This window comes from Mercenaria mercenaria, chromosome 12 (genome assembly GCF_021730395.1).
Source record: "Mercenaria mercenaria strain notata chromosome 12, MADL_Memer_1, whole genome shotgun sequence".
NCBI lineage: Eukaryota > Metazoa > Mollusca > Bivalvia > Venerida > Veneridae > Mercenaria > Mercenaria mercenaria.
Genome location: NC_069372.1, coordinates 40306353 through 40328615, shown reverse-complemented (window position 1 = coordinate 40328615; position 22263 = coordinate 40306353). Strand labels below are relative to the sequence as shown.

General features: G+C 36.3%; 1 protein-coding gene across 1 annotated transcript; it reads right to left on the bottom strand.

Moving 5' to 3' along the window:
- Positions 1-5392: 5392 nt before the first annotated feature.
- LOC123535203 (zinc finger protein OZF-like) lies at positions 5393-20364 on the bottom strand. Its single transcript, XM_045317765.2, has 2 exons — positions 20252-20364; positions 5393-7676 (listed from the first exon to the last, which is right to left on the bottom strand). The coding sequence occupies exon 2, from the start codon at positions 7661-7663 to the stop codon at positions 6407-6409; it is 1257 nt and encodes a 418-aa protein (XP_045173700.2). The 5' UTR covers positions 7664-7676; positions 20252-20364; the 3' UTR covers positions 5393-6406.
- Between the last annotated feature and the right edge of the window lie 1899 nt (positions 20365-22263).

The window sequence follows — 22263 nt, the reverse complement described above, 5'->3', positions numbered from 1 at the left end:
TGTTTTTAACCAGGTTTTCAACGAAAACCTGAGTTATTAGATTGGGGTAGATGTCGGTCGGGCGGGCGGGCGGCGGCGGCGGCGTCAAACTGGTGTATCCGGTCAATAACTTTTGTTTCGGTAAAGATATTTGAATAAAACTTGGTATGTATGTAGCTTATATCAAGACAAAGGCTGGGATTGATTTTGGGGTTTCTGGGGTCAAGGTCAAGGTCGCTGTTACTTAAAATAGAAAAAGGGTTTCCGGTCAATAACTTTTGTTTGGGTAAAGATATTTGAATAAAACTTGGTATGTATGTAGCTTATATCAAGACAAAAACTGGGATTGATTTTGGGGTTTTTGGGGTCAAGGTCAAGGTCACTGTTACTTAAAATAGAAAAAAGGTTTCCGGTCAATAACTTTTGTTTCGGTAAAGATATTTGAATAAAACTTAGTATGTATATAGCTTATATCAAGACAAAGGCTGGGATTGATTTTGGGGTTTCTGGGGTCAAGGTCAAGGTCACTGTTACTTAAAATAGAAAAAGGGTTTCCGGTCAATAACTTAACTTAGGAATGAGCTATCATGATGAAACTTGGTGTATAGAAAACTTATATAAAGTTGTAGCTTGGGATTGATTTTGGGGTTTCTGGGATCAAGGTCAAGGTCATTGTTACTAAAAATAGGGTTAGGGTTAAGTTAGGGTTAGGGTTAGCATATCTTCTACATGCATGGAGGGATTTTGATGAAATTTGGCACAATTGTTCACCATCATGAGACGGAGTGTCATGCACAAGAACCAGGTCCCTAGGTCTAAGGTCAAGGTCACACTTAGAGGTCAAAGGATACAAGAATGAAAACTTTGTCCGGGCATATCTTCTTCATGCATAGAGGGATTTTGATGTAACTTGGCACAATTATACACCATCCATGAGACGAAGTGTCTTGCGCAGTTCCCTTTTTTAGAATTACTTCCCTTTGTTGTTACTATAAATAGCTTATATTGTAACTTTTTCATTACTAGACGTAGGGAAAAATCGAGAACACTTTTCTGTAGTACAACATGCATGTTACATCCAATTTTGAGGTGTATTTTGACCAATCTCTACCTGGTAAGGATTTCTGTGTGGACTTACAATTTTTTTTTTTTGTATTTTTTTTTTTTTTTTTTTTTAAAGATTAACTTCCCTTAGTTGTTACTATAAATAACTTATATTGTAACTTTTTTATAATTGACCGTAGGGAAAAACCAAGACCACTTTTCTGTGGTACAACATAGTTGTTACTTTCTAATTTTAGGTGTATTTTAAGGTATCTCTACCTGGTAAGGAGTTTTTTTGTGGACTTAGAAAAACAAAAGAATTACAATGATTACTAAACAACCACAAAATTAAAATTACATCTGCAAATACAGGTGCTAGAGTAAAGAAATTTGCTGTGACGGGCGTATATTGTGACATTCTGGCACTCTTGTTTATTCTTATGAAAAGTGTTGAAAACCTGGTTTCGTGGCATTGCCGCGTTTCTTGTTGATATATAGAACCCTGTTGTAGACCTTTTCTATGTAGGACCCTACTTGAAATTCATGGATTCTTAGTATTGCAATGATTGAAATTTATGCAAGGCGAAAACAGTGCTAAGTAAGCACTAAGCAGCACGAAGTTAATCAAATGCGACTTTAACATTTGTAATATGAAATTCGTTGAAAGCTGGGAACCAGATTTTCCGGCAGTTTCCGTAAAATCAGTGAACCATGAACGGTGTTTTAGTAAAAAAGTACTCGTAATTTCCAGCTGTCCAGGGACATAATTTCCACCAAAAACAACACAGGTATACACGGGTAAGTTTAGACTCTCTCACTGTTTAACCCACGGAAACTACCGAACAGGTGAATTTGCTGTCGAGAGTGGCCTCCCATGTATACTAATTTGCGCTAAAATTTTTGCTCTTTGTTGGTTCCCTGTAATGTTGTAATGCACTAACGTGCTTAAATTTTTGTTATACTGCAAGTTTAAATATTTATTAAAGCCATGTGTTTTAGTATATTATTTTTGCCGGGAAACTGTAATATAAACAAGAATCAAGTGGTTGCAAACATCACTAATGTTAAATTTAACAAGAGCTGTCGGAGGACAGCAACGCTCGACTATTTAACAGCCTTGTCGCTTGAATGAATAAGAAAGTCGAAAAAGGGGCATAATTTAGTAAAAAAGTATAATAGGGTTATGGAACCTGCATAGTGCTTATCAGCTCATGACAGTGGACAAGTGTATGAAGTTTCAATCCATTCCCATTAGTGGGTACTGAGATACCAGCTTACATATAAGAATTTAACCCAAAAACTCCTAAGTTGAAAAAGGGGCATAATTTTGTAAAATGCAAAGTTGAGTTATTGACCCTTTGCACTGCATGTCATATCATGACAGTGAACAAGTGTGTGAAGTTTCAATCCTTTCCCATTAGTGGATACTGAGATACCAGCTTACATACAAAAACTTAACCAAAAATTTCTATGTTGAAAAATGGGCATAATTTTGTAAAAAAGCAAAATAAAGTTATGGGACCTGCTTTGTGCATGTCAGATCATGACAGTGAACAAGTGTGTGAAGTTTCAATCCATTCCCACAAGTGGTTACTGAGATACCAGCTTACATACAAAACCTTAACCAAAAATTTTTAAGTCAAAAAAGGGGCATAATTTTGTAAAAAAGCAAAACAGAGTTATGGAACCTGTGCAATGTAAGTCAGTTTATCACAGTGAATAAGTGTGTGAAGTTTCAATCCATTCCCACAAGTGGTTGCTGAGATACCAGCTTACATACAAAAACTTAACCAAATCGGGACGCGGACGCCGACGCGGACACGGACGCATGGGCGAGTCCAATAGCTCTACTATTCTATGAATAGTCGAGCTAAAAAGCAGTAACAATCAAGTTATGGAAATTTCGGAATATTCACAAGTCACAACGTTGTTAATAGCTCGTTACATTCAGTAGCAACAACGTCAAATACGTGATAATTAAGTTAGTAATAGCATGAGTATACATTTCAATATTGCAGTAAGCAAACAAAAAGGTTGAACACACTTGTCAATTACATGCAAGAATAACCGATATTCATGAAAGGACTGTTTTCTTAGCATTAAGAAGCATTAAAGATGAATTTCTTGTAAGGCAAATGTAAGAAACTAAAATGCAGTTGCAATGTTGCAGAACGCATATGTAAGTAAATAACATAGCAATGTCATTTAGCAGCATGCATGTCCTGGCAGAGATTCCCTTCCATACATAATTTAACCACCGACAACCCTCCAATACTCCTTTCATACCTGTATGCAATATAATCTATATGTCATTATAGTACACTAATATCTTACTAACCTGTGACCCGTAGCGTTTATGATGAATGCAATGCTTCATTGCATTCGCCTTCGCTATATTGTATTGACCGCTACATTGTTTACATATATTACTAAATATAGAAAATAAATACCTATTATATCTTGGATGTTGTTTTACAGGTTAGTTGGATATGTCACACATTCATTACACTCTAAATATGTATTGTAATATATTTTCAATTTCATAGTAAAACGGTAATTATGCTGTAAAAAGGAATCATTGTTTCATTCTCATATACATGTACTTTCATCATGATTATTCACGAATTGCATTCATCTTCTTTATACTGTAGTAATCGCTATGTTATTTACATCTGTTACATATATTGTAGTAAATAAATAAATATATATCTTGGATATTGTTTTGCAATTTGTAGTGTCCTGCTGTCCTGCCAGTTCAAAAGGACACACGTCCACACAATCAACTATAAATTTGTTCACACTTTATAAGGCTGAGGCCATATCCACCAATGAGGGTGTCAGGGCAATTATTAGCTCTACTGGCTGGAAGCAGGCCGTGACAACTAGCGCCCAACGGTATTCCGAGGCCCCAGGTTCAAGTCCTGGTCTGGCTACACATTTTTCTCACCCTGTGACAGGTGCAAGAGTTACAGAAGCGACATGAAATTGCTAACGGACAGAATGACGGACACCGGCGATGTGTGGAATTTCAATCAATTCCCATTAGTGGGTACTTAGATACCAGCTTACCTTGAAACAAGAGCACCGCCTTGCGGGTGCTGAGGCTCATCTGATTTTGATTTTTTTGTATAATAGAAATATTGTCCTACCCATGATTTTCTAAGTCTAAAAAGGGCCATCATTCTTGCAAAAAGCAGGATAGAGTTATGTTTCTTGATATACAGCGTCCGCGTATGATGGTGAAAAACTGTTGCAAGTTTTAAAGCAACAGCTTTGATAGTTTATGAGAAAAGCTGACTTAAACATAATACTCAACCAAGAAAACTGATTTTCTAAGTCCAAAAGGGGCAATAATTATTGCAAAAAGCAGGATGGAGTTATGTTTCTTGCTGTACAGGGTCAGCTTATGATGGTGAACAGGTGTTGCAAGTTTTAAAGCAATAGCTTTGATAGTTTAGGAGAAAAACTGGCCTAAACATAAAACTTAACCAAGAAAACTGATTTTCTAAATACAAAAGGGGCAATAATTCTTGCAAAAAGCAGGATGGAGTTATGTTTCTTGATGTACAGGGTCAGCTTATGATGGTAAACAAGTGTTGCAAGTTTCAAAGCAATAGCTTTGATAGCTTAGAAGAAAAGATGACCTAAACATAAAACTTGACCAAGAAATCTGATATTTTCTAAGTCCAAAAGGGGCCATAAATCTTGCAAAAAGCAGGATGGAGTTATGTTTCTTGCTGTACAGGGTCAGCTTATAATGGTGAACAAGACAGTGTTCTAAGTTTCAAAGCAATAGCTTTGATAGCTTAGAAGAAAAGATGACCTAAACATAAAACTTGACCAAGAAATCTGATATTTTCTAAGTCCAAAAGGGGCCATAAATCTTGCAAAAAGCAGGATGGAGTTATGTTTCTTGCTGAACAGGGTCAGCTTATGATGGTGAACAAGTGTTCTAAGTTTCAAAGCAATAGCTTTGATAGTTTAGGAGAAAAGCTGACCTAAACATAAAACTTGACCAAGAAATCTGATATTTTCTAAGTCCAAAAGGGGCCATAAATCTTGCAAAAAGCAGGATGGAGTTATGTTTCTTGCTGTACAGGGTCAGCTTATGATGGTGAACAAGTGTTCTAAGTTTCAAAGCAATAGCTTTGATAGTTTAGGAGAAAAGCTGACCTTAACATAAAACTTAACCAGGCAATGCCGACGCCGATCAAGTGGTGACAATAACTCATCTTTTTTTTTCAAAAAATCAGATGAGCTAAAAACTGAACCAAAAATTGTTAAGTCAAAAAAGGGGCATAATTTAGTTGACATGAAAATAGTCTTGTGGAAGCTGTGCATTGCAAATCAGCTTCTCACAGTGAATATGTGTGCAAAGTGAGATACCAGCTCTGTTACAAAATCTTAAAAATTTACCAAACTGAGACATTGCACAGATGTGGACACACTGGCAAGTGCTATGCTCCACCAGTATTCTTCAAACAATTTAGCTGAAATATGAAAATGAAAAAAAAATGATACCACAGGCAGACTGTTGGATGTATAAAGCTGAACTTGATGAAAAAAAAAGAAATGCACTGAACAAAAAGAGGTCCAGCCTAATGAACAATTGTCTCCTATTTTCCTAAATGGCTATTGAAACCTAGACTATCCACTAGATTGATAATAAAGAATTTGTCACAAAATATAAATACTATGGATTTCATCAAAAAACATTTAGAAATAGTTCAGAAAAATTCATTTTATTTTGATGCATGTTTTTGCACACAAAAAACAGCAAAATATAAATTATCACAGAAACTCTGAAAAAGTCAGGTAAAAAACAATTAACTATAAACTTCCAAAAATACTCAACAAAACAAATGAAAAGAACCTTAAAATATATATATATATATATATATAACAAACACGAGCTTACAGCCCTGTAATTAACAATGAGAACTGTTTAAAGTAATGAGGTGTGCTTACACAAGAAGTAAACTCAAAATAAAATTCAATTCTGAACAAATCAATTTATAAGTTTCAGTTCCAAATAGATATACATGTATCTTATAATTAATCTTAATTAATTACCCTAATCAAAACTGGTGACTCATTGATAAAACCGATACAGTTAACATTGCATGAAAAAAAAGGTTGGAAATTCTGAAAAATGTCTTTATTTTGTGTGAAAATAAAAACAACAGGATTGCTGGTAAAGAAAAATTAGTTGTTTTGATCAGTATTACAAAACACTGCAACAAACCTTTTGGAATAAATGGAAGCTAGAATGTCTACCTTCAGATATTTGTCTTAAGGACAGAATGCCAGTTTTTACCAGTCTATACACATGCTCACAAACTAGAGTGAGATCAGGTATTCGAATTTAGGTATTTAAATTTAATTATGGAATTGTTTGTACATGATCTTCCAAATGTCGTTTCAAACTATTTATTGTTGGGAAAGCTTTATGACAAATTTTACAACAAGATGTATCGTTTCTACGATGTGCACTTTGCAAGTGCCTCTTGATGTGTGACATATCATCCGTAGAATAATCACACAGGTCACATGAAAGCCGTTTCTCTTTTCTATGAATCACCATATGGGCCTTTAAGTCTTCTTTATTGGCAAATTTCTGCTTCTGTTTCATAGTTGTACCAACCTTGCAATGGACACAACAAAGAAATTCTCCAATAAAATGCCGAATTCTGTGCCTTTGCGCACCTCTTTTTTCAAACAGAATCTCGTCACATAAATCACACCGATACATTCTATAGCCAGTATGCTTTCGTTTATGAACATATAAACTTTTAATTTGAATGAAAGTTTTATCACAAAAGCAGCATCTGTGGATATGGTTGCCCACATGACTGGATATATGTTCCACTACTGCACTCTTTCGCCGAAAACTTTTACCACATAGATCACAGTAATATGGTTTTATTGGTGAATGCACTATTTTATGATTATTTAAGGTACTTTTTGTTGAAAACCATTTCTGGCATGTTTTACATTCAAACATTTTCCTATTACTGTGAATCGCTTTGTGATTGTTTAACTCGCTTTTGTACTGAAAGCTGGCACTGCACAAATCACACATGAAAGGTTGGTCTCCAGTGTGTACAGCCATATGTCGCCTCATGTTGCCCGCTTTTGTGAAAATCTTCTCACATATATAGCATGGGAAAGACTGGTCTCTTTTATGTGTACCCTCATGCGCTCTTAAATGACCGATATACTTGAAATACTTTCCACATACATTACATTTACAAGGTCTTATATCTGAATGGCTTCTCAAATGTGAGTTAAGAGTTGATAAGCTTTTGAACTTTTTGGGGCACAATTTACAGTGAAACTGTCTCTTCTCAACATGAGCGTAACTCATATGATGTTTTAAATTCCCCGAAGACGAAAATGAACATTTACATTTTTCGCAGCGAACCATGTGAGTTAACTTATGTTGAAGCATCTCCGATTTAGAATCAAATATCCTGGTGCAAAATGTGCATCTCAGTTTATTGCCGTGTGCAGTCAGTTTGTGTCGTTTTAAATGTCCATTATGCTGGAATTTCCGTGAACACTGTGTGCATGTTACCCCCTTTATTCTGCCTTCTGTTATTTCCTTTTTCACAGCAATTTTTCCTCTGGTAAGCTTCATTGTATACTTTCCACTGAAAATAAAAGGTAAACCTCATACATGCAACTGATTAGAACAGAACAGAACAGAACAAAACTCTTTACCTGTATATATTATTAATTAAACAGTTTCTTGCCAATATAACTTTAGTGCATCTGTTGCTGAGTGAACACAACATATTTTGTTTGTGCATGATGGGGTGCAAAATTTTTAAGAGAGAAAAATGTTTTGATCAAGAACATGTTAAACAAAACACATTCTCCCGTTTGTTTTATATCTCATACATTTTCTAAAATGTTGAATTATATCATTTACAGAACAAGCACAGTCATGTCTTTAAGTCAATGCATTTCAAAGGAATGACAGAACTGCTAAGCTTCACCAATAAAACACATTAGAATATATGAAAACAAAATTGGCAAAATACTGTTTAAATGCAAATGATAACCATAATATAATTTTTTTAAAACAACAAACTATAACGAAGTATTTAAACAAGAGTGCCAAACTCAACCAGTGAATGCTGAGATAATACACATATAAAAATTCTGACTTTGGTGACCTCTGGATAAAAACTGCTTCAGTTATTAAACGGACACTGTCAGTCTTGCAATTTTGGGCGCTTCAAGGGCTATAACTCAAAGAGTGACTGAGATTATCTAACTTGTCATTGAACTTGTCTGAAACATTAAGCCCATAAAGACTTTAACTAAGTTTGGCAACAAAGTGTAAGAACTAAAGTTACTGAGCAGTTACAATCAATTTTCATTAGTAATTCAAGGGTAACAACTCTAGAGCCACTGGCTGACATACTATGCCAATAAAGACTTTGACCCCTATTGGTGAACATTGGATAAGAGCTGTTCAAGTTTGAAAGAGGGCACTGTCAATTTTAACAATTTTGAGTAATTCAAATGCCACAACCTTGCTTTACAAGTTGTCCCAGTCTTGGTAATATACATTTTGTATTCCAGTTATTCTGCTGGAAGTCGTAAGCAACAATTTACACATATGAAATAAGTTAAAAATAGTAGAAAAGTATTGTTGAAATAGGTATTTTAATGTGTATGAGACAAAATACAACTTAACTTCTATTTTATATCAAATTTCAATAGGGTGTCTAATGTGTTAGTGAGATTTCCACATATTTCACTGACTAAAAAGTTGTAATTGGTGTGGCAAGTTCCTAAGACATACAGATTAATTTCATTATGTCTTTCTATTGCAATTACTAACTAAGGAGTATTTTCTAAATTTCCAAAAATTTGACATAAACCTAGAGGCAAAAAATGACCACCTTACAATAATGCTAACAAGAGCTGTCAGTGGACAGCGCGCTCGACTATTCTCAGTGCTTGATAGTATAATATAAGCTATGAGTAAAACTTTAACATTACAATAAGCATATTCTAAGTCGAAAAGGGGCCATAATTCAGTCAAAATGCTTGACAGAGTTGCCTCCTCCTTTTTACAGACTGGGGTCATGATGGCAAACAAGTATGCAAAATATGAAAGCAATATCTCAATGGACTTTGAACATATTTGGGGTGGTATGCAAACTTTAACATAAGTCGAAAAGGGGCCATAATTCAGTCAAAATGCTTGATAGAGTTGCCTCCTCCTTTTTACAGACTAGAGTCATGATGGTAAACAAGTATGCAAAATATGAAAGCAAAATCTCAATGGACTTTGAAAATATTTGGGGTGGTATGCAAACTTTAACATTATTCTAAGTCGAAAAGTGTCCTTAATTCAGTCAAAAGGCTTGATAGAGTTGCCTCCTCCTTTTTACAGACTTGGGTCATGATGGTAAACAAGAATGCAAAATATCAAAGCAGTAATTATCTCAATGGACTTTGAAAATATTTTGGGTGGTATGCAAACTAACATTTGTGTGACGCTCATCCCAGGGCGAGTAGGATAGCTCCCCTATCCTTGAATAGTCTAGCTAAAAACCAAGTTTGATGAAGATCTATCAAGCAATTCATGAGTTGTTTAAAGGTGTTTTTTTTGTGTGTGTTAGCAGCGGCTGTAAGGGGTCAAGTAGCCTGGGAATCCAGTCTGCCAATTTCTTTTTTTTCTACCTGCAAATTGACAGCCTGGGGAAACCTGTTTTCCGACCGCAGCGCCACCTATATTACACCCGAAATATGCGGGTGTTTAATAAAGAACGATAACTTCTGAAAGCAATAATCCATGGCTAAAAATATAAAAATGGAATTCTCACGGAAAAAACAGAGTCGGAATCGTGTTCTTCCGAAGGTTTCCGAACATTTCCGGGCCATAGACAAATACCAGTTTGTACCTCCCATAGCTTTTCCAGCAAGTTGTAACAACTTTAAAATATATCAGTATAAACTTAAATTTGCGTCATAGCTATCAAGAAGTTATATTAATGCAGACCTAGTGATCTACGGAAACTGCGGAATTTTCGGCATCATTGCCTCGTTTCCGTTTCAAACAAGCGCAAATCTGATCACATGTTAATTAGGCTAATTAAAGAAAATCGATAATCAGCAGTTACATGGAAACTCCTTCAGATTTCCCCAGGCGTTGATAATATCAGAAACTCGATGAATGACAGTTAACACTAATTAGCGCAAATTAAGTGATATCTTTAATGCATAAATATTAGGTATGATTTCTTCTGACAAAGCACAAATATTATCAACGGCTTCCCAGGCTAGGAGTCAAGCTGTGAAGCAGAACCATTTAAACAAACATGAAAGAGGACCTTGGTGCTACAAACCAAGTTTTGTATAATTCTGACAAGCAGTTTTAGCGGAGAAGATATATATGTTAATAGTGTTTGATGGACAATGGTCCTCGACCAACCACCTTTACTTATACCTTACCTTAGGTTTGGAACGTATGCCCCCTGCCCCTTCCCCATGATGGCCTGTCCACTTACATTTCTGAGATCAACATGACCTTACCCTTTGACTTACTGACCCACAAATACAGTAATCTGCTGATCACAGACCATCATTCTATGTAGCTAAAGGGCTGTGAGCCAGGGCAATTTTTAGTTATTGAGCTGAAACTATTGTGTGACCTTTACCTTAAACTTACTGACCCCTAACAGTAGAGATCTACTGATCACAGGCAATCATTGTTTGAAGTTCGAGGACTGTAGGCCACCATTCTGAAGTTTTTGAGTGGAAACTGTTCTAGTCTGAAGTTCAATGTGACCTTGACGTTTGACCTAATGGCCCTTCAACATCAGTGGTCATCTAAGGAGCACAAGCAGTCATTCTATGAAGTTTGATTGCTGCAGGTCAAAGCATTTTTCATTTTTCATTTACTGAGCTAAACTTTTTTTTTACTGTGTGACCCTGACGTTTGACTTATTGACCCCTGAAACCACAGAGGTCATCTATTCGTCACAGGCAATCATCCTTTGAAGTTTGATAACTGCAGACCAAAGCATTCTTTAAATATTGAGCCACAGCCGATTTCAGTGTCAATATCACTGTGACCTTATCCTTTGGCCTATTGACCCCAAAAATAATAGAATTCATCTACTGACCACAGGCAATCATCCTATGAAGTTTAACAACTTTTAACAAAAGCATTCTTTAATTATTGAGCAACAATCCTTTCAGTCTCAGTATCATACGTTTATCCCCTAAATATAGAGGTCATCTGCTGACCACAGGCAATCATTCTGTTAAGTATGAAGACTGTAGGTCAAAGTGTTCTTAGGTCTTTGAACAGAAACTATTTTAGTCAAAGTTTAATTTGACCTTGACCTGTCACGTAATAACTCCGGTGACAAAGGAATAGTAAACAACACTTTGAAAGTCTAACAGTTTTTATTTAAAGTTCAACCCAAGTTCTTAAGGAAAAGCGAGACGTCCTGACAATGATAGCTAACCCAAGGTGTTTTAGCCCAAATAATTAAAAGAGTCTAATCTATTCAGTTCCCCGTGCCGTCCTGAGCTTTCTCCCGCTAATCAGAGTTATATAGGAAATATAGCCAAGAGCATTGTTGGTAATTAGCTATCATGTCCGAGCGTTATTACAAATATGGTGATACGACATTCTGCGGACTGCTGAATCTGCAATGTATAATGGAAACATGCCAGCGTCCAGTTGGCTACCTGTATGCCTGGTACAGAGAAGAACTGTACTCTGTTAACCTTAGGATAAGAAATATACAATTATACACATGTATGAAACAGAAAGATCAATATTTCGGAGAAGCAATATTTTAGAATACTGAACTATTTCTATATTATTTTATAACTATGTCCTGAATGGCCATTACATTACAATTTCCTTTCTTTCTTCTCTTGAAAATAAAATAATAATTTAAATATGAATATGTCATAATAATAAAGTAAAGCTTAACTGGCCATTACATTACAATTTCCTTTCTTTCTTCTCTTTAAAATAAAATAATAATTTAAGTATGAACATGTCATAATAATAGTAGGCCATTACATTACAATTTCCTTTCTTTCTTCCGAAGAAAAAAAAAATCCAAAAGGATCTTGTAACGATTTCAATTTAGACTACGTACTTACGATGTATATGAGAAAAAAATACTTATAGAGAATATGATCTGGTTTATCAAAAAAAAAAAATCACTTATAAAATACTTCTTTATTATATCCTAATGTCTTAATCTATTCTCTTATCTTGACTCGAATCATACTTCTACAGTTAACTCCCTTGTTATAGATACTCTCTATGAAGGAGATTTTCAGTCTTTCCGGAAATGACTTTTTTTTTCTTGAAAATGAGTGTTTAAAATAAGCAATGAATGAGTAAATTAGGAATCTCGCGTGTTTAAACCGAGTGAAAGTATTAAAGATGGACAACCGCCATAGATTATGTGTAACATGATATGATGTCAATATGTTATGTATGAATGAACCGCCTCCTAAGTACGAAACTTAACGTTCGGCGGAGGTACCGGTGTATTAATTGGGAATAGTAGATGTATTTCAGGAAAGTACATTGAATTTATACTTTATCATCATGACAAATTGGTCAGGTTAAAATTATGAAATGTACCCATTTTCTATAAATGTCAATTTATTTCTTATAAGCGGGTGTTACCGGTGCGCGTGATAAGTTATGTTTGTGTGTCAAAGGTGATACACAACTAAATGTTGTCCTCCCTTGTATGCTTTAGGCAACTAACAACTAAATGTTTTACCTGAGTTTTCTTATTAGTTGGGTGTTGTTGTAGGATTTTGAATTTATAAGTATATATATATATACCAGATTTCTATTAAATGACAAAATACCGGTGTACCTGATCAATTGTGCCATAGATATAACCCGACTAAATGTGTTACCAACTATTATTAGTTTGGGAGCCGTCGTAGACTTATGAATTATAATTATATATCAAATTTCTATTAAGTGACATTTGATTAATAGGAAGAACACCGGTGCACATGATCATTTGTGCCATAGGTATAACACAACTAAAAGTGTTACCAACCTTTATTAGTTTGGGAGGCGTTGTAGACTTAAGAATTTATAATAATACACTAAATGCCTATTAAACAATTTGATCTAAATGGGTATAACCGGTGTACATGACCATTTCTCCCTTATGTCGTAGGTTAAACATCACTAAATTCGTTAAAACCGGTGTACATGATCATTTCTCCCTTATGTCGTAGGTTAAATAATACTAAATGTGTTGTGTTTCTGACTGGGAATTTCTGAATTATCATTTGTTATATTGTTTAAGAACATCCAAAAATAGTCTATTGTAAACTGCCATTGTGTCATTGAAAGACTGATTGTTTTGTGACACGTCTGTGGGGGGACTATTAGATATTGCGGCATTGGTCTGTGTAGGGGCGGGGTGTTCAACTATATTGATGTCCATTTTGTCGTTACTTATGTTTTCTGAAGATGATTGGTGATCAAGGGTAATTTCTGGTGTCTGTTCCATGAACGACTCCGAAGTACTAGATGCATAATTAATGGTATTAAGGTCACTGTCACCAGATGCATATATCTCGGTATCAGACCCCTGTTCGGTATCAGACCCCTGTGCTGAAACATAATGTTCGGTGTTAGAATTACTTGAATCATGGTCATTATTACTAGAGGCAAGCTCATTTGTAACCTGCATTGGTGTAACAGTGTCACTGTCGTCACTGGAACTAGTTTCATACTCACGGTCGCTTGATGTACTGTCGGTTGGACTTACAACGTATGTTACCCTACGTTTTGTGTGAGGTAACGTGGTTGTGTGTTTTGGCCATTCAAGAAGGTTGGCCTTTCTAATCTGATCTGCATGTACTTTGACAATGGTATTGTCAAGTTGACTTTTGATTAAGTAAGTAAGTGGTGACAATTTCTCAAGAATTCTATAATGAGATTTCCATTTTGGAGATAATTTTCCAGTCGGCCGAAAGTTTTTGTAATAGACAGCGTCATTGACTTCAAAGTTTATGTCCTGAGCATTTTTGTCAGCAAATTTCTTGTTTTTTCGTTTCGCATGTTTGAGGTGTTTGTAAGCTAGCATGAACGTTTTGTGGGTTTCCTGTAATGCAATTTAAAATACTCTTCCCCATGATATTTGGCTCTAGGTTTCAAAAGGTTATCTATGGGTAGTACAGGGTCCCGGTTGAACAGAAGATAAAAGGGTGAAAATTTTGAACTGGATGAGACATTATGTCTTATACCACCCAGTGCCAGATTTAAATGTATGTCCCACGTTTTTGTGTCGCCTTGAATAAGTTTGGCTAGGATGTTATTTAAATCTCTATGCATTCGTTCTTGTTTACCGTTTGAAGCAGGGTGATAAGCTGTACACGTAACATTATGTATGTTTAATTCTTTCAGAACTTCAGTGAAGGCCGCGCTGACGAACTCGCCGCCGCCGTCGTGAAGAATCTGCAGAGGGCAGCCATAGCGAGGGTAAATTTCATTTAAAAATAAATTTATAACTGTGTTAGTACTTTTATCCGGAGTCGCAAAAGCTTCTGGGTAACCACTGTACATATCCACGAAGCAAACTATATATCTATTTCCGTCATTTGTTGTTTCGTAGGGGCCGCAGAGGTCAATGGAGAGAATAGCAAAGGGGTAGGGGGCTGTGTTGGTTTCTTTTTGGGGAGCCTTTATTCGTTTTAAATTTCTTGCCTGACAGGGTACACAAGTCGATACATATGTGTACAAGTCTTTGAACATGTTTGGCCAGTAATATTTAGTCTTAATGGTAGCAAACATTCTTTGTGTACCTGGGTGCAAATTCCTATTATGATACTGATCTATGACCAAATTTTTTAAATGCTTTGGCACATACAGCCGTGGTGTGGGTTCATCATCAGGGTTTGAAATGTAATAGAGAACTTGATTCATCTCTAAAAATTTAAATTTGTCTGAGGGTTGACCATGCCTCATTTTTATTTTTAACTGCATGATTTCGGGATCTTTACTTTGTTCGGTTGTCATGTCTAATTCAGAGAATGCAGTGACCGGCTCGATAAAATCTGGTTGCACATCATACTGTTTAGTTGCGAATTCCTTAGGGTTGATTTGGTTCGAATTGATTGCATTAATTGTGAAGCTCTTTTGTATTTGTTTATCTGCTTTTCCAATTGTATGTATAGGCCTGTCAGAGATCGAATCAGTGTGATCCTGTGAAGGAATTTTATATGTGTTGTCATGAATGTCTGGTTCATAGTTTAATTCACTTTCTGATTGTATATTTTCAGAGGCAGGAGGCCGAGAGAAGAAGTCGGCGATAATGTTTTGACGACCAGGGATGTGCTCGATCCGGCAATTATACGCCAATATGGACAATGCCCATAACTGTATTTTTTTATTTTGAATAGGGCTATGCAATAAATTTATTAATGGTTTATGGTCTGTTTTTATTACGAACTCTGCGTTGTGTAAGTAATGGTCAAGCTTCTGTAATGAATAATATATGCTAAAAGCCTCTTGTTCAATTGTCGCCCATCGTCGTTGTGTGTCACTGAGCTTGTGAGATAGGAAATAGATTGGTCTCTCATTTTGACTGTCAGGTAACTTTGGGTCAGGATTGTCTACCTTTTGAACAAGGCAACTACCTATGTGCGAGTTACTCGCATCCACATATAAGACATATGGCTTATTTATATCAGGATAAGCCAGCATAGGGATTTTTGCTAAGCTATCCTTCAAGGTATCAAAACTGACTTGACATTGTTCAGTCCAATTAAATGTCACATTCTTTTTTGTTAAAGTAATTAGTGGTTCAGCTATGTGTGAGAATGAAGGTACAAATCTCCTATAAAAAGACGTTGCTCCTAAAAAGGATCGAACATCCCGAACACACTGAGGTACTGGGAGGGACTTGATGGCTTTGACCTTATCTGGGTTTGGCCTGATTCCCCTGTGATCAATAATGAAGCCTAGATAGCTCGTTTGGGGTTGTAAGAACTGACACTTCCGAAGTTTAAGTTTAAGTTTGTGTTTGCGAAGGCGATCGAATATAATTTGTAAGTGTTTTTTGTGATCTTCTAAGGTGGGTGAGAATATAAGGACATCATCTAAATATGCAACTGCAAATGAACTGAGGCCGTCTAAGACCCGTGACATTAAATCTTGGAACACCCCTGGGGCATGAATTAAACCGAAGGCCATGACATTAAATTCGAATAAACCACGGTATGTCGTGAAAGCTGTCTTTTCCTTGTCCTGTTCTGCAATAGGTATCTGCCAGTAACCTTGCCTGAGATCTAAGCTAGTGAAATACTTTGAGCGGCCAAGACTGGCCAATATATCATCAATATGCGGTAAAGGATAAGATGTAGGAATTATAACTTTATTTAACTTTCTAAAATCGACACAGAAGCGCTTACTATTGTCATTTTTCTTGTCCACCAAGACAACGGGGCTAGCATAGGGACTATGAGAGGGCCGAATAATATTGTCTCTTAACATGCCATCAATCGCTTCACTCATTTTTTGTCTATTGTTTAACGGTACCCGGTAAGGTCGTTGCCTAACTGGCATGTGTTCAACTGTAGGAATTTTCATAGATATGGTATCTGTCTGAGTCAGTTCAGAGTCATTATTGGCAAACACATCCCGATTATTGTGTATCAGATTAGTGACATAAGATAAATGTTCTGTCGGCGTGATAATCTCTGATTCAGGTAATGGTGTCAATTCCCCAGGTCGAGATTTTGGCTGCTTTCCATTAATCACGGAAGCTATACAATTTGTGTTGATTTGTTCTACGGTAGCTATGACGCATCCCCGCTTTAGCTTTATGGTTTTATTTGTGCTGTTTGTAATGATAACTGGAAACCTTCTGTGTTTTTGTAATGTGAATATAGAATTTTCTACCACGATACCTGGTTCAGTGCCAAGATAACCATTTTCTATGCTTTGTAGTTCGTATGTATGAAAATTTTCTATCCCTGGATTTTGTTTGAGTTTACCATTACAGTAATTAATAGTCTGAGGTTTAAGAACAGTGTCCTTATGAAGTCTTACTATTGAGGCTATATGTCTATCTTCTTCTAAGCTAACAAAATTGTTTCCTACCTTTAGGCAACCTAAATCAAAATAAAGTCTGACGCCGTGTTGCTTTAACCAGTCCCGGCCTAAAATGACATTCCTATTCATGTTTGAAACAACATAAAACATTTGTCTCATATCGGTTCCCCCGATTTTGAAGTGTAAGTTTACACATCCTTCTACATGTAAGGAGTTCCCATTTACAGACTGTAAATGAGCCTTTTTGTTTAAAAGTTTTGGTTTTCGTTTTAGAGCTCTGTACGCACTACGGCTGATTAATGAGACTTCAGCACCTGAATCGACTAGCGCTCGATATTTATTATGATAGATTTTGATCAAACAAGAATTTGGGTTGCCTGCGATAGCTATGTTAAAGGTAGACATATAGTTTTTTCCCCGACCACCGACTTCTACATGGTAGGAGCGTGTTGGTTTAAATGATTATTTTGACCGTGTTGCTGGTACCCATAACCTTGTTGCTGGTACCTGTTTTGACCTTGTTGGTACCCATAACCTTGTTTCTGGTACCTGTTTTGACCTTGCTGGTACCCGGACCTGTTTGCGTATTGACTCGGGCGTGTGGGAGGGGGTGCATTAAGCCTACTACGACATTCCCTCTTAATATGCCCTAATTTCCCACAATGCCAGCATTCAACCGTTTTCTTCCACTTATCTCTATCATCTGGATTTCTCCCAGATCGATCTTGGCCCAAAGCCACGGCGTTTACTTGCCTAATTCTTGTTCGACATTCCTTATGATTATGTCCTACTTTTTTGCAATATGAACATCTTTTAGCGGGACTGAGATAATCGATTTCCATAGGTTCTGGACGATCATAGTGGGGTACAGCGGGAGGGGTGTTATTTTGAAACCTAAGATTGAATCGTGTCCTAAGGTTTTGTTCTGTCATCGCCGCCGTTACAGCATTATGTAGGGTTCGGGGATTTTGCCTCATTACCTTAATCTTAATTTGGTCGTGTAATAACCCATCTATAAAAAAATTTATTAATTGTCGTTCAATAACTGCTAAATTTGCTTGCTGGTTTTGACCTTGTATCGGAGCCTGTTCAAATGCAGTCTCCGCCAATTCGAGTAACTTTTCTGCAAAGATTTGCACATTGTCCCCTGGTTCCTGTTTTAAATTTCTCAGCAGATAAAAAGCATGATGGTGGTCTTGTATTTCTGAAAATCGTAAATGTAACTCGCCCTTTAATTCTGGCCAAGTACAAGCAGGGTTTTCATTCATATGACGTTGAATGAAATCGGACACAGGTCCCTTTGCGGTTTGATAACAAATCATTTTCTTTTTGTCATCCGTTGACCCAGTTAAATGCGCATATTTTTCTATGCATTTTATCCAATATTTATATTCGTGTGTTTTCCCTTCAAAAATGGGCACTACTTGGGCAACCCCCTGGGTACCTATCACTGCTGAAACAGCTCCTAACTGATCTGACAAGGATTGAAAAATTCTGCCAATTTCTTGATCTGCCATTTTATAAGCTTACAGTGTCAAAAATCAGTTCACTCACCTTGTATTTCGAGATGCGTGGTATCAGCTGTCCTTTCCGTCTCACAGATCCTAGGTCACGGCGCCAAACAATTGTCACGTAATAACTCCGGTGACAAAGGAATAGTAAACAACACTTTGAAAGTCTAACAGTTTTTATTTAAAGTTCAACCCAAGTTCTTAAGGAAAAGCGAGACGTCCTGACAATGATAGCTAACCCAAGGTGTTTTAGCCCAAATAATTAAAAGAGTCTAATCTATTCAGTTCCCCGTGCCGTCCTGAGCTTTCTCCCGCTAATCAGAGTTATATAGGAAATATAGCCAAGAGCATTGTTGGTAATTAGCTATCATGTCCGAGCGTTATTACAAATATGGTGATACGACATTCTGCGGACTGCTGAATCTGCAATGTATAATGGAAACATGCCAGCGTCCAGTTGGCTACCTGTATGCCTGGTACAGAGAAGAACTGTACTCTGTAACCTTAGGATAAGAAATATACAATTATACACATGTATGAAACAGAAAGATCAATATTTCGGAGAAGCAATATTTTAGAATACTGAACTATTTCTATATTATTTTATAACTATGTCCTGAATGGCCATTACATTACAATTTCCTTTCTTTCTTCTCTTGAAAATAAAATAATAATTTAAATATGAATATGTCATAATAATAAAGTAAAGCTTAACTGGCCATTACATTACAATTTCCTTTCTTTCTTCTCTTTAAAATAAAATAATAATTTAAGTATGAACATGTCATAATAATAGTAGGCCATTACATTACAATTTCCTTTCTTTCTCACGTAATAACTCCGGTGACAAAGGAATAGTAAACAACACTTTGAAAGTCTAACAGTTTTTATTTAAAGTTCAACCCAAGTTCTTAAGGAAAAGTGAGACGTCCTGACAATGATAGCTAACCCAAGGTGTTTTAGCCCAAATAATTAAAAGAGTCTAATCTATTCAGTTCCCCGTGCCGTCCTGAGCTTTCTCCCGCTAATCAGAGTTATATAGGAAATATAGCCAAGAGCATTGTTGGTAATTAGCTATCATGTCCGAGCGTTATTACAAATATGGTGATACGACATTCTGCGGACTGCTGAATCTGCAATGTATAATGGAAACATGCCAGCGTCCAGTTGGCTACCTGTATGCCTGGTACAGAGAAGAACTGTACTCTGTTAACCTTAGGATAAGAAATATACAATTATACACATGTATGAAACAGAAAGATCAATATTTCGGAGAAGCAATATTTTAGAATACTGAACTATTTCTATATTATTTTATAACTATGTCCTGAATGGCCATTACATTACAGACCTTTGACCCCAAAAACAATACAGGTCAATATTACCACATGCAATAATCCTATGAAATCTCACGACTGTGGGTCAAACAAGTGGAAATAGATTTCTATAAAAACGTATTCTGTTTTAGGGCTATGCTCCCAAAAATCAGCCCATGCATGGCCTGGCCCTAGGCGAGGATTATCTCCCTTTAATATTCGCTAACACAAATATAAGAGCTAAAACATGTTTCTGACACAAATGTTTCAGATGTAACTGTAAATGATAGCCATACTTCGGGAATAAAACATACCCTTTCAATTGGAAATGTCAGACTGATATATATTGCGACTTTTCACCAGACATGTGCGGACTAACACACCATGCAACTATGTACAAATGGCGGCTGATCAAGCAAGGGGAATAACACAGCCACGCCATACCATTCTCCATTGTTGGCACGTGAGTTTGCATCCCTTAACTCTTACCATGCCAAATTTCTATAATGAAGCATGACAAGTGTTTTAAGCATTTGATTTATTACTATGACTGTTGTTTCTTATTAAGCAATGGAAGCGCTAGACAAACAAGGGTATTACACATCTCTTGAATCATGATATTTTATGTAAAATGTGTAATCCGTCTCCACACACACACACACACACACACACACACACACACACACACACAAAACGAAGCTCTTTTGGGAAACATAGAACCGAGTGGAGTCAGTTCGTGACAGGTAATGAAAGGTACGACAACAGTCAAGTCCTCTAGCATCGACTTGGTAATGTGATTAAAACCCGAGTACATTATTTCATTGGTAATGTTTTGAATAAGTATATTTTCTGGATGTAGTTGCATATGGAAAAATAAATTACTTTTTCACGGCATTTAATATCACGGAATTTAATATTGGAATCTTTTCATTATCGTGAAGATTTGCAGCAAAATCCCCTGCCTTATGTCTCGCATGAACGGTAGAGTAATTGACTATTTCACACGTGGCTTTATTTCCTTGATAATGGAATTAGTTACAGACTTTGCACCTTTAAGAGGGATCTATTTTGAAATACTATCTATCTATCTATCTTTATCTTCTATTTTCCGTTGACGTCAAACCCCTTGCGGGAACGTAGACGTTTTGCGTGTCAAAATCACTGTCAAAATCAAAAAGAGAAAGAATATAGTGATAAAAATTTAGAGTGGAAGAAACTAAAAATTAACTTTGGTGGTATAAAAAGGTTAAAACTTGAGTTTGCAGGATAACTAGGGCGAGGCATGTTCAAGGCTGCAAACTGCAGTACTGAACTGCTCTAGGGTAGGGAGGTGGGCGACACTGGGGGGAAGTTGGTTCCAATGTAGTCCCAATCCGTGACTCTAGTTACCTCCCCTGACGAAAGAGCCTTCTTTAAGGCCTATGCTATTTTGAAATTATGAATTAGGTGGGTGGGGTACATGATATTATTTCTGATTAATTTCGAAGTTACTGTAAAACAAACGTTATTCCAATGTGACAATACATCAAAACCATGAAGTGCTGAACTCTTACTTTAATTTAAAAAGTAAAGTGGGAAAAGTTATCAGTATGTTCGTGTCACAATTTTCGGGGTAAGTATTCTATGTCATCGTGCATAACTGCGAAAAACTGTAACATACATAATAAAGCTAAACTATCCGTGTAAATGAGCTGAGAGCTATTTTTCTATTTCCGTTTATTACTTTTCTAAAAAACACATTACAATTTACCAGGTGTTGGCAAAATTTGTCATTTTTGAGCACATGCCTTTACACATTAAAGAAGTCCGAACTATAGGTATGGTGTGCGAGAGGGGCCTGAGCGCTTACGTAGTGCTCATTTACAGGAATTGTACTGCTCATATATATATGAATTTTATAGGTAGATAAAATTATTTATGTCATTGTTGTACATTGGAGCAAATCTGTCCTATTCTGAAATATGTTAATTTATATACTACGGTAAAAGCCAATCAATGAATTCCTTTTATACCGTTGAACCAACGTGAAACGGCATCTTCCTTCTTCGTCAGCATTCAAGAGTGAATAGCACGCTTCTTTCTTTAATTTTTATTTGCTAATTTCTGGTTTATCTTACCACCACATGCCATTCCGCTTCCTCTTTCAAGTGACAATTTTCTAATTTTGAAAGATTTCTCTTAATATGCAAATTCATCTACATTTCTGATATGCTTTCGGCGGTTATACTGCCCTAATATGTGAATATAAATATATTGTTATGGTATTGGACTGTAACTCCATTCAGATAATGAGAACATATCTATTTGTAAGGACGGTATGTTTCGC

Coding starts and splice junctions, on each gene's coding strand:
- LOC123535203 (XM_045317765.2), bottom strand. CDS start 7,663: ATGAAGCTTACCAGAGGAAAAATTGCTGTGAAAAAGGAAATAACAGAA.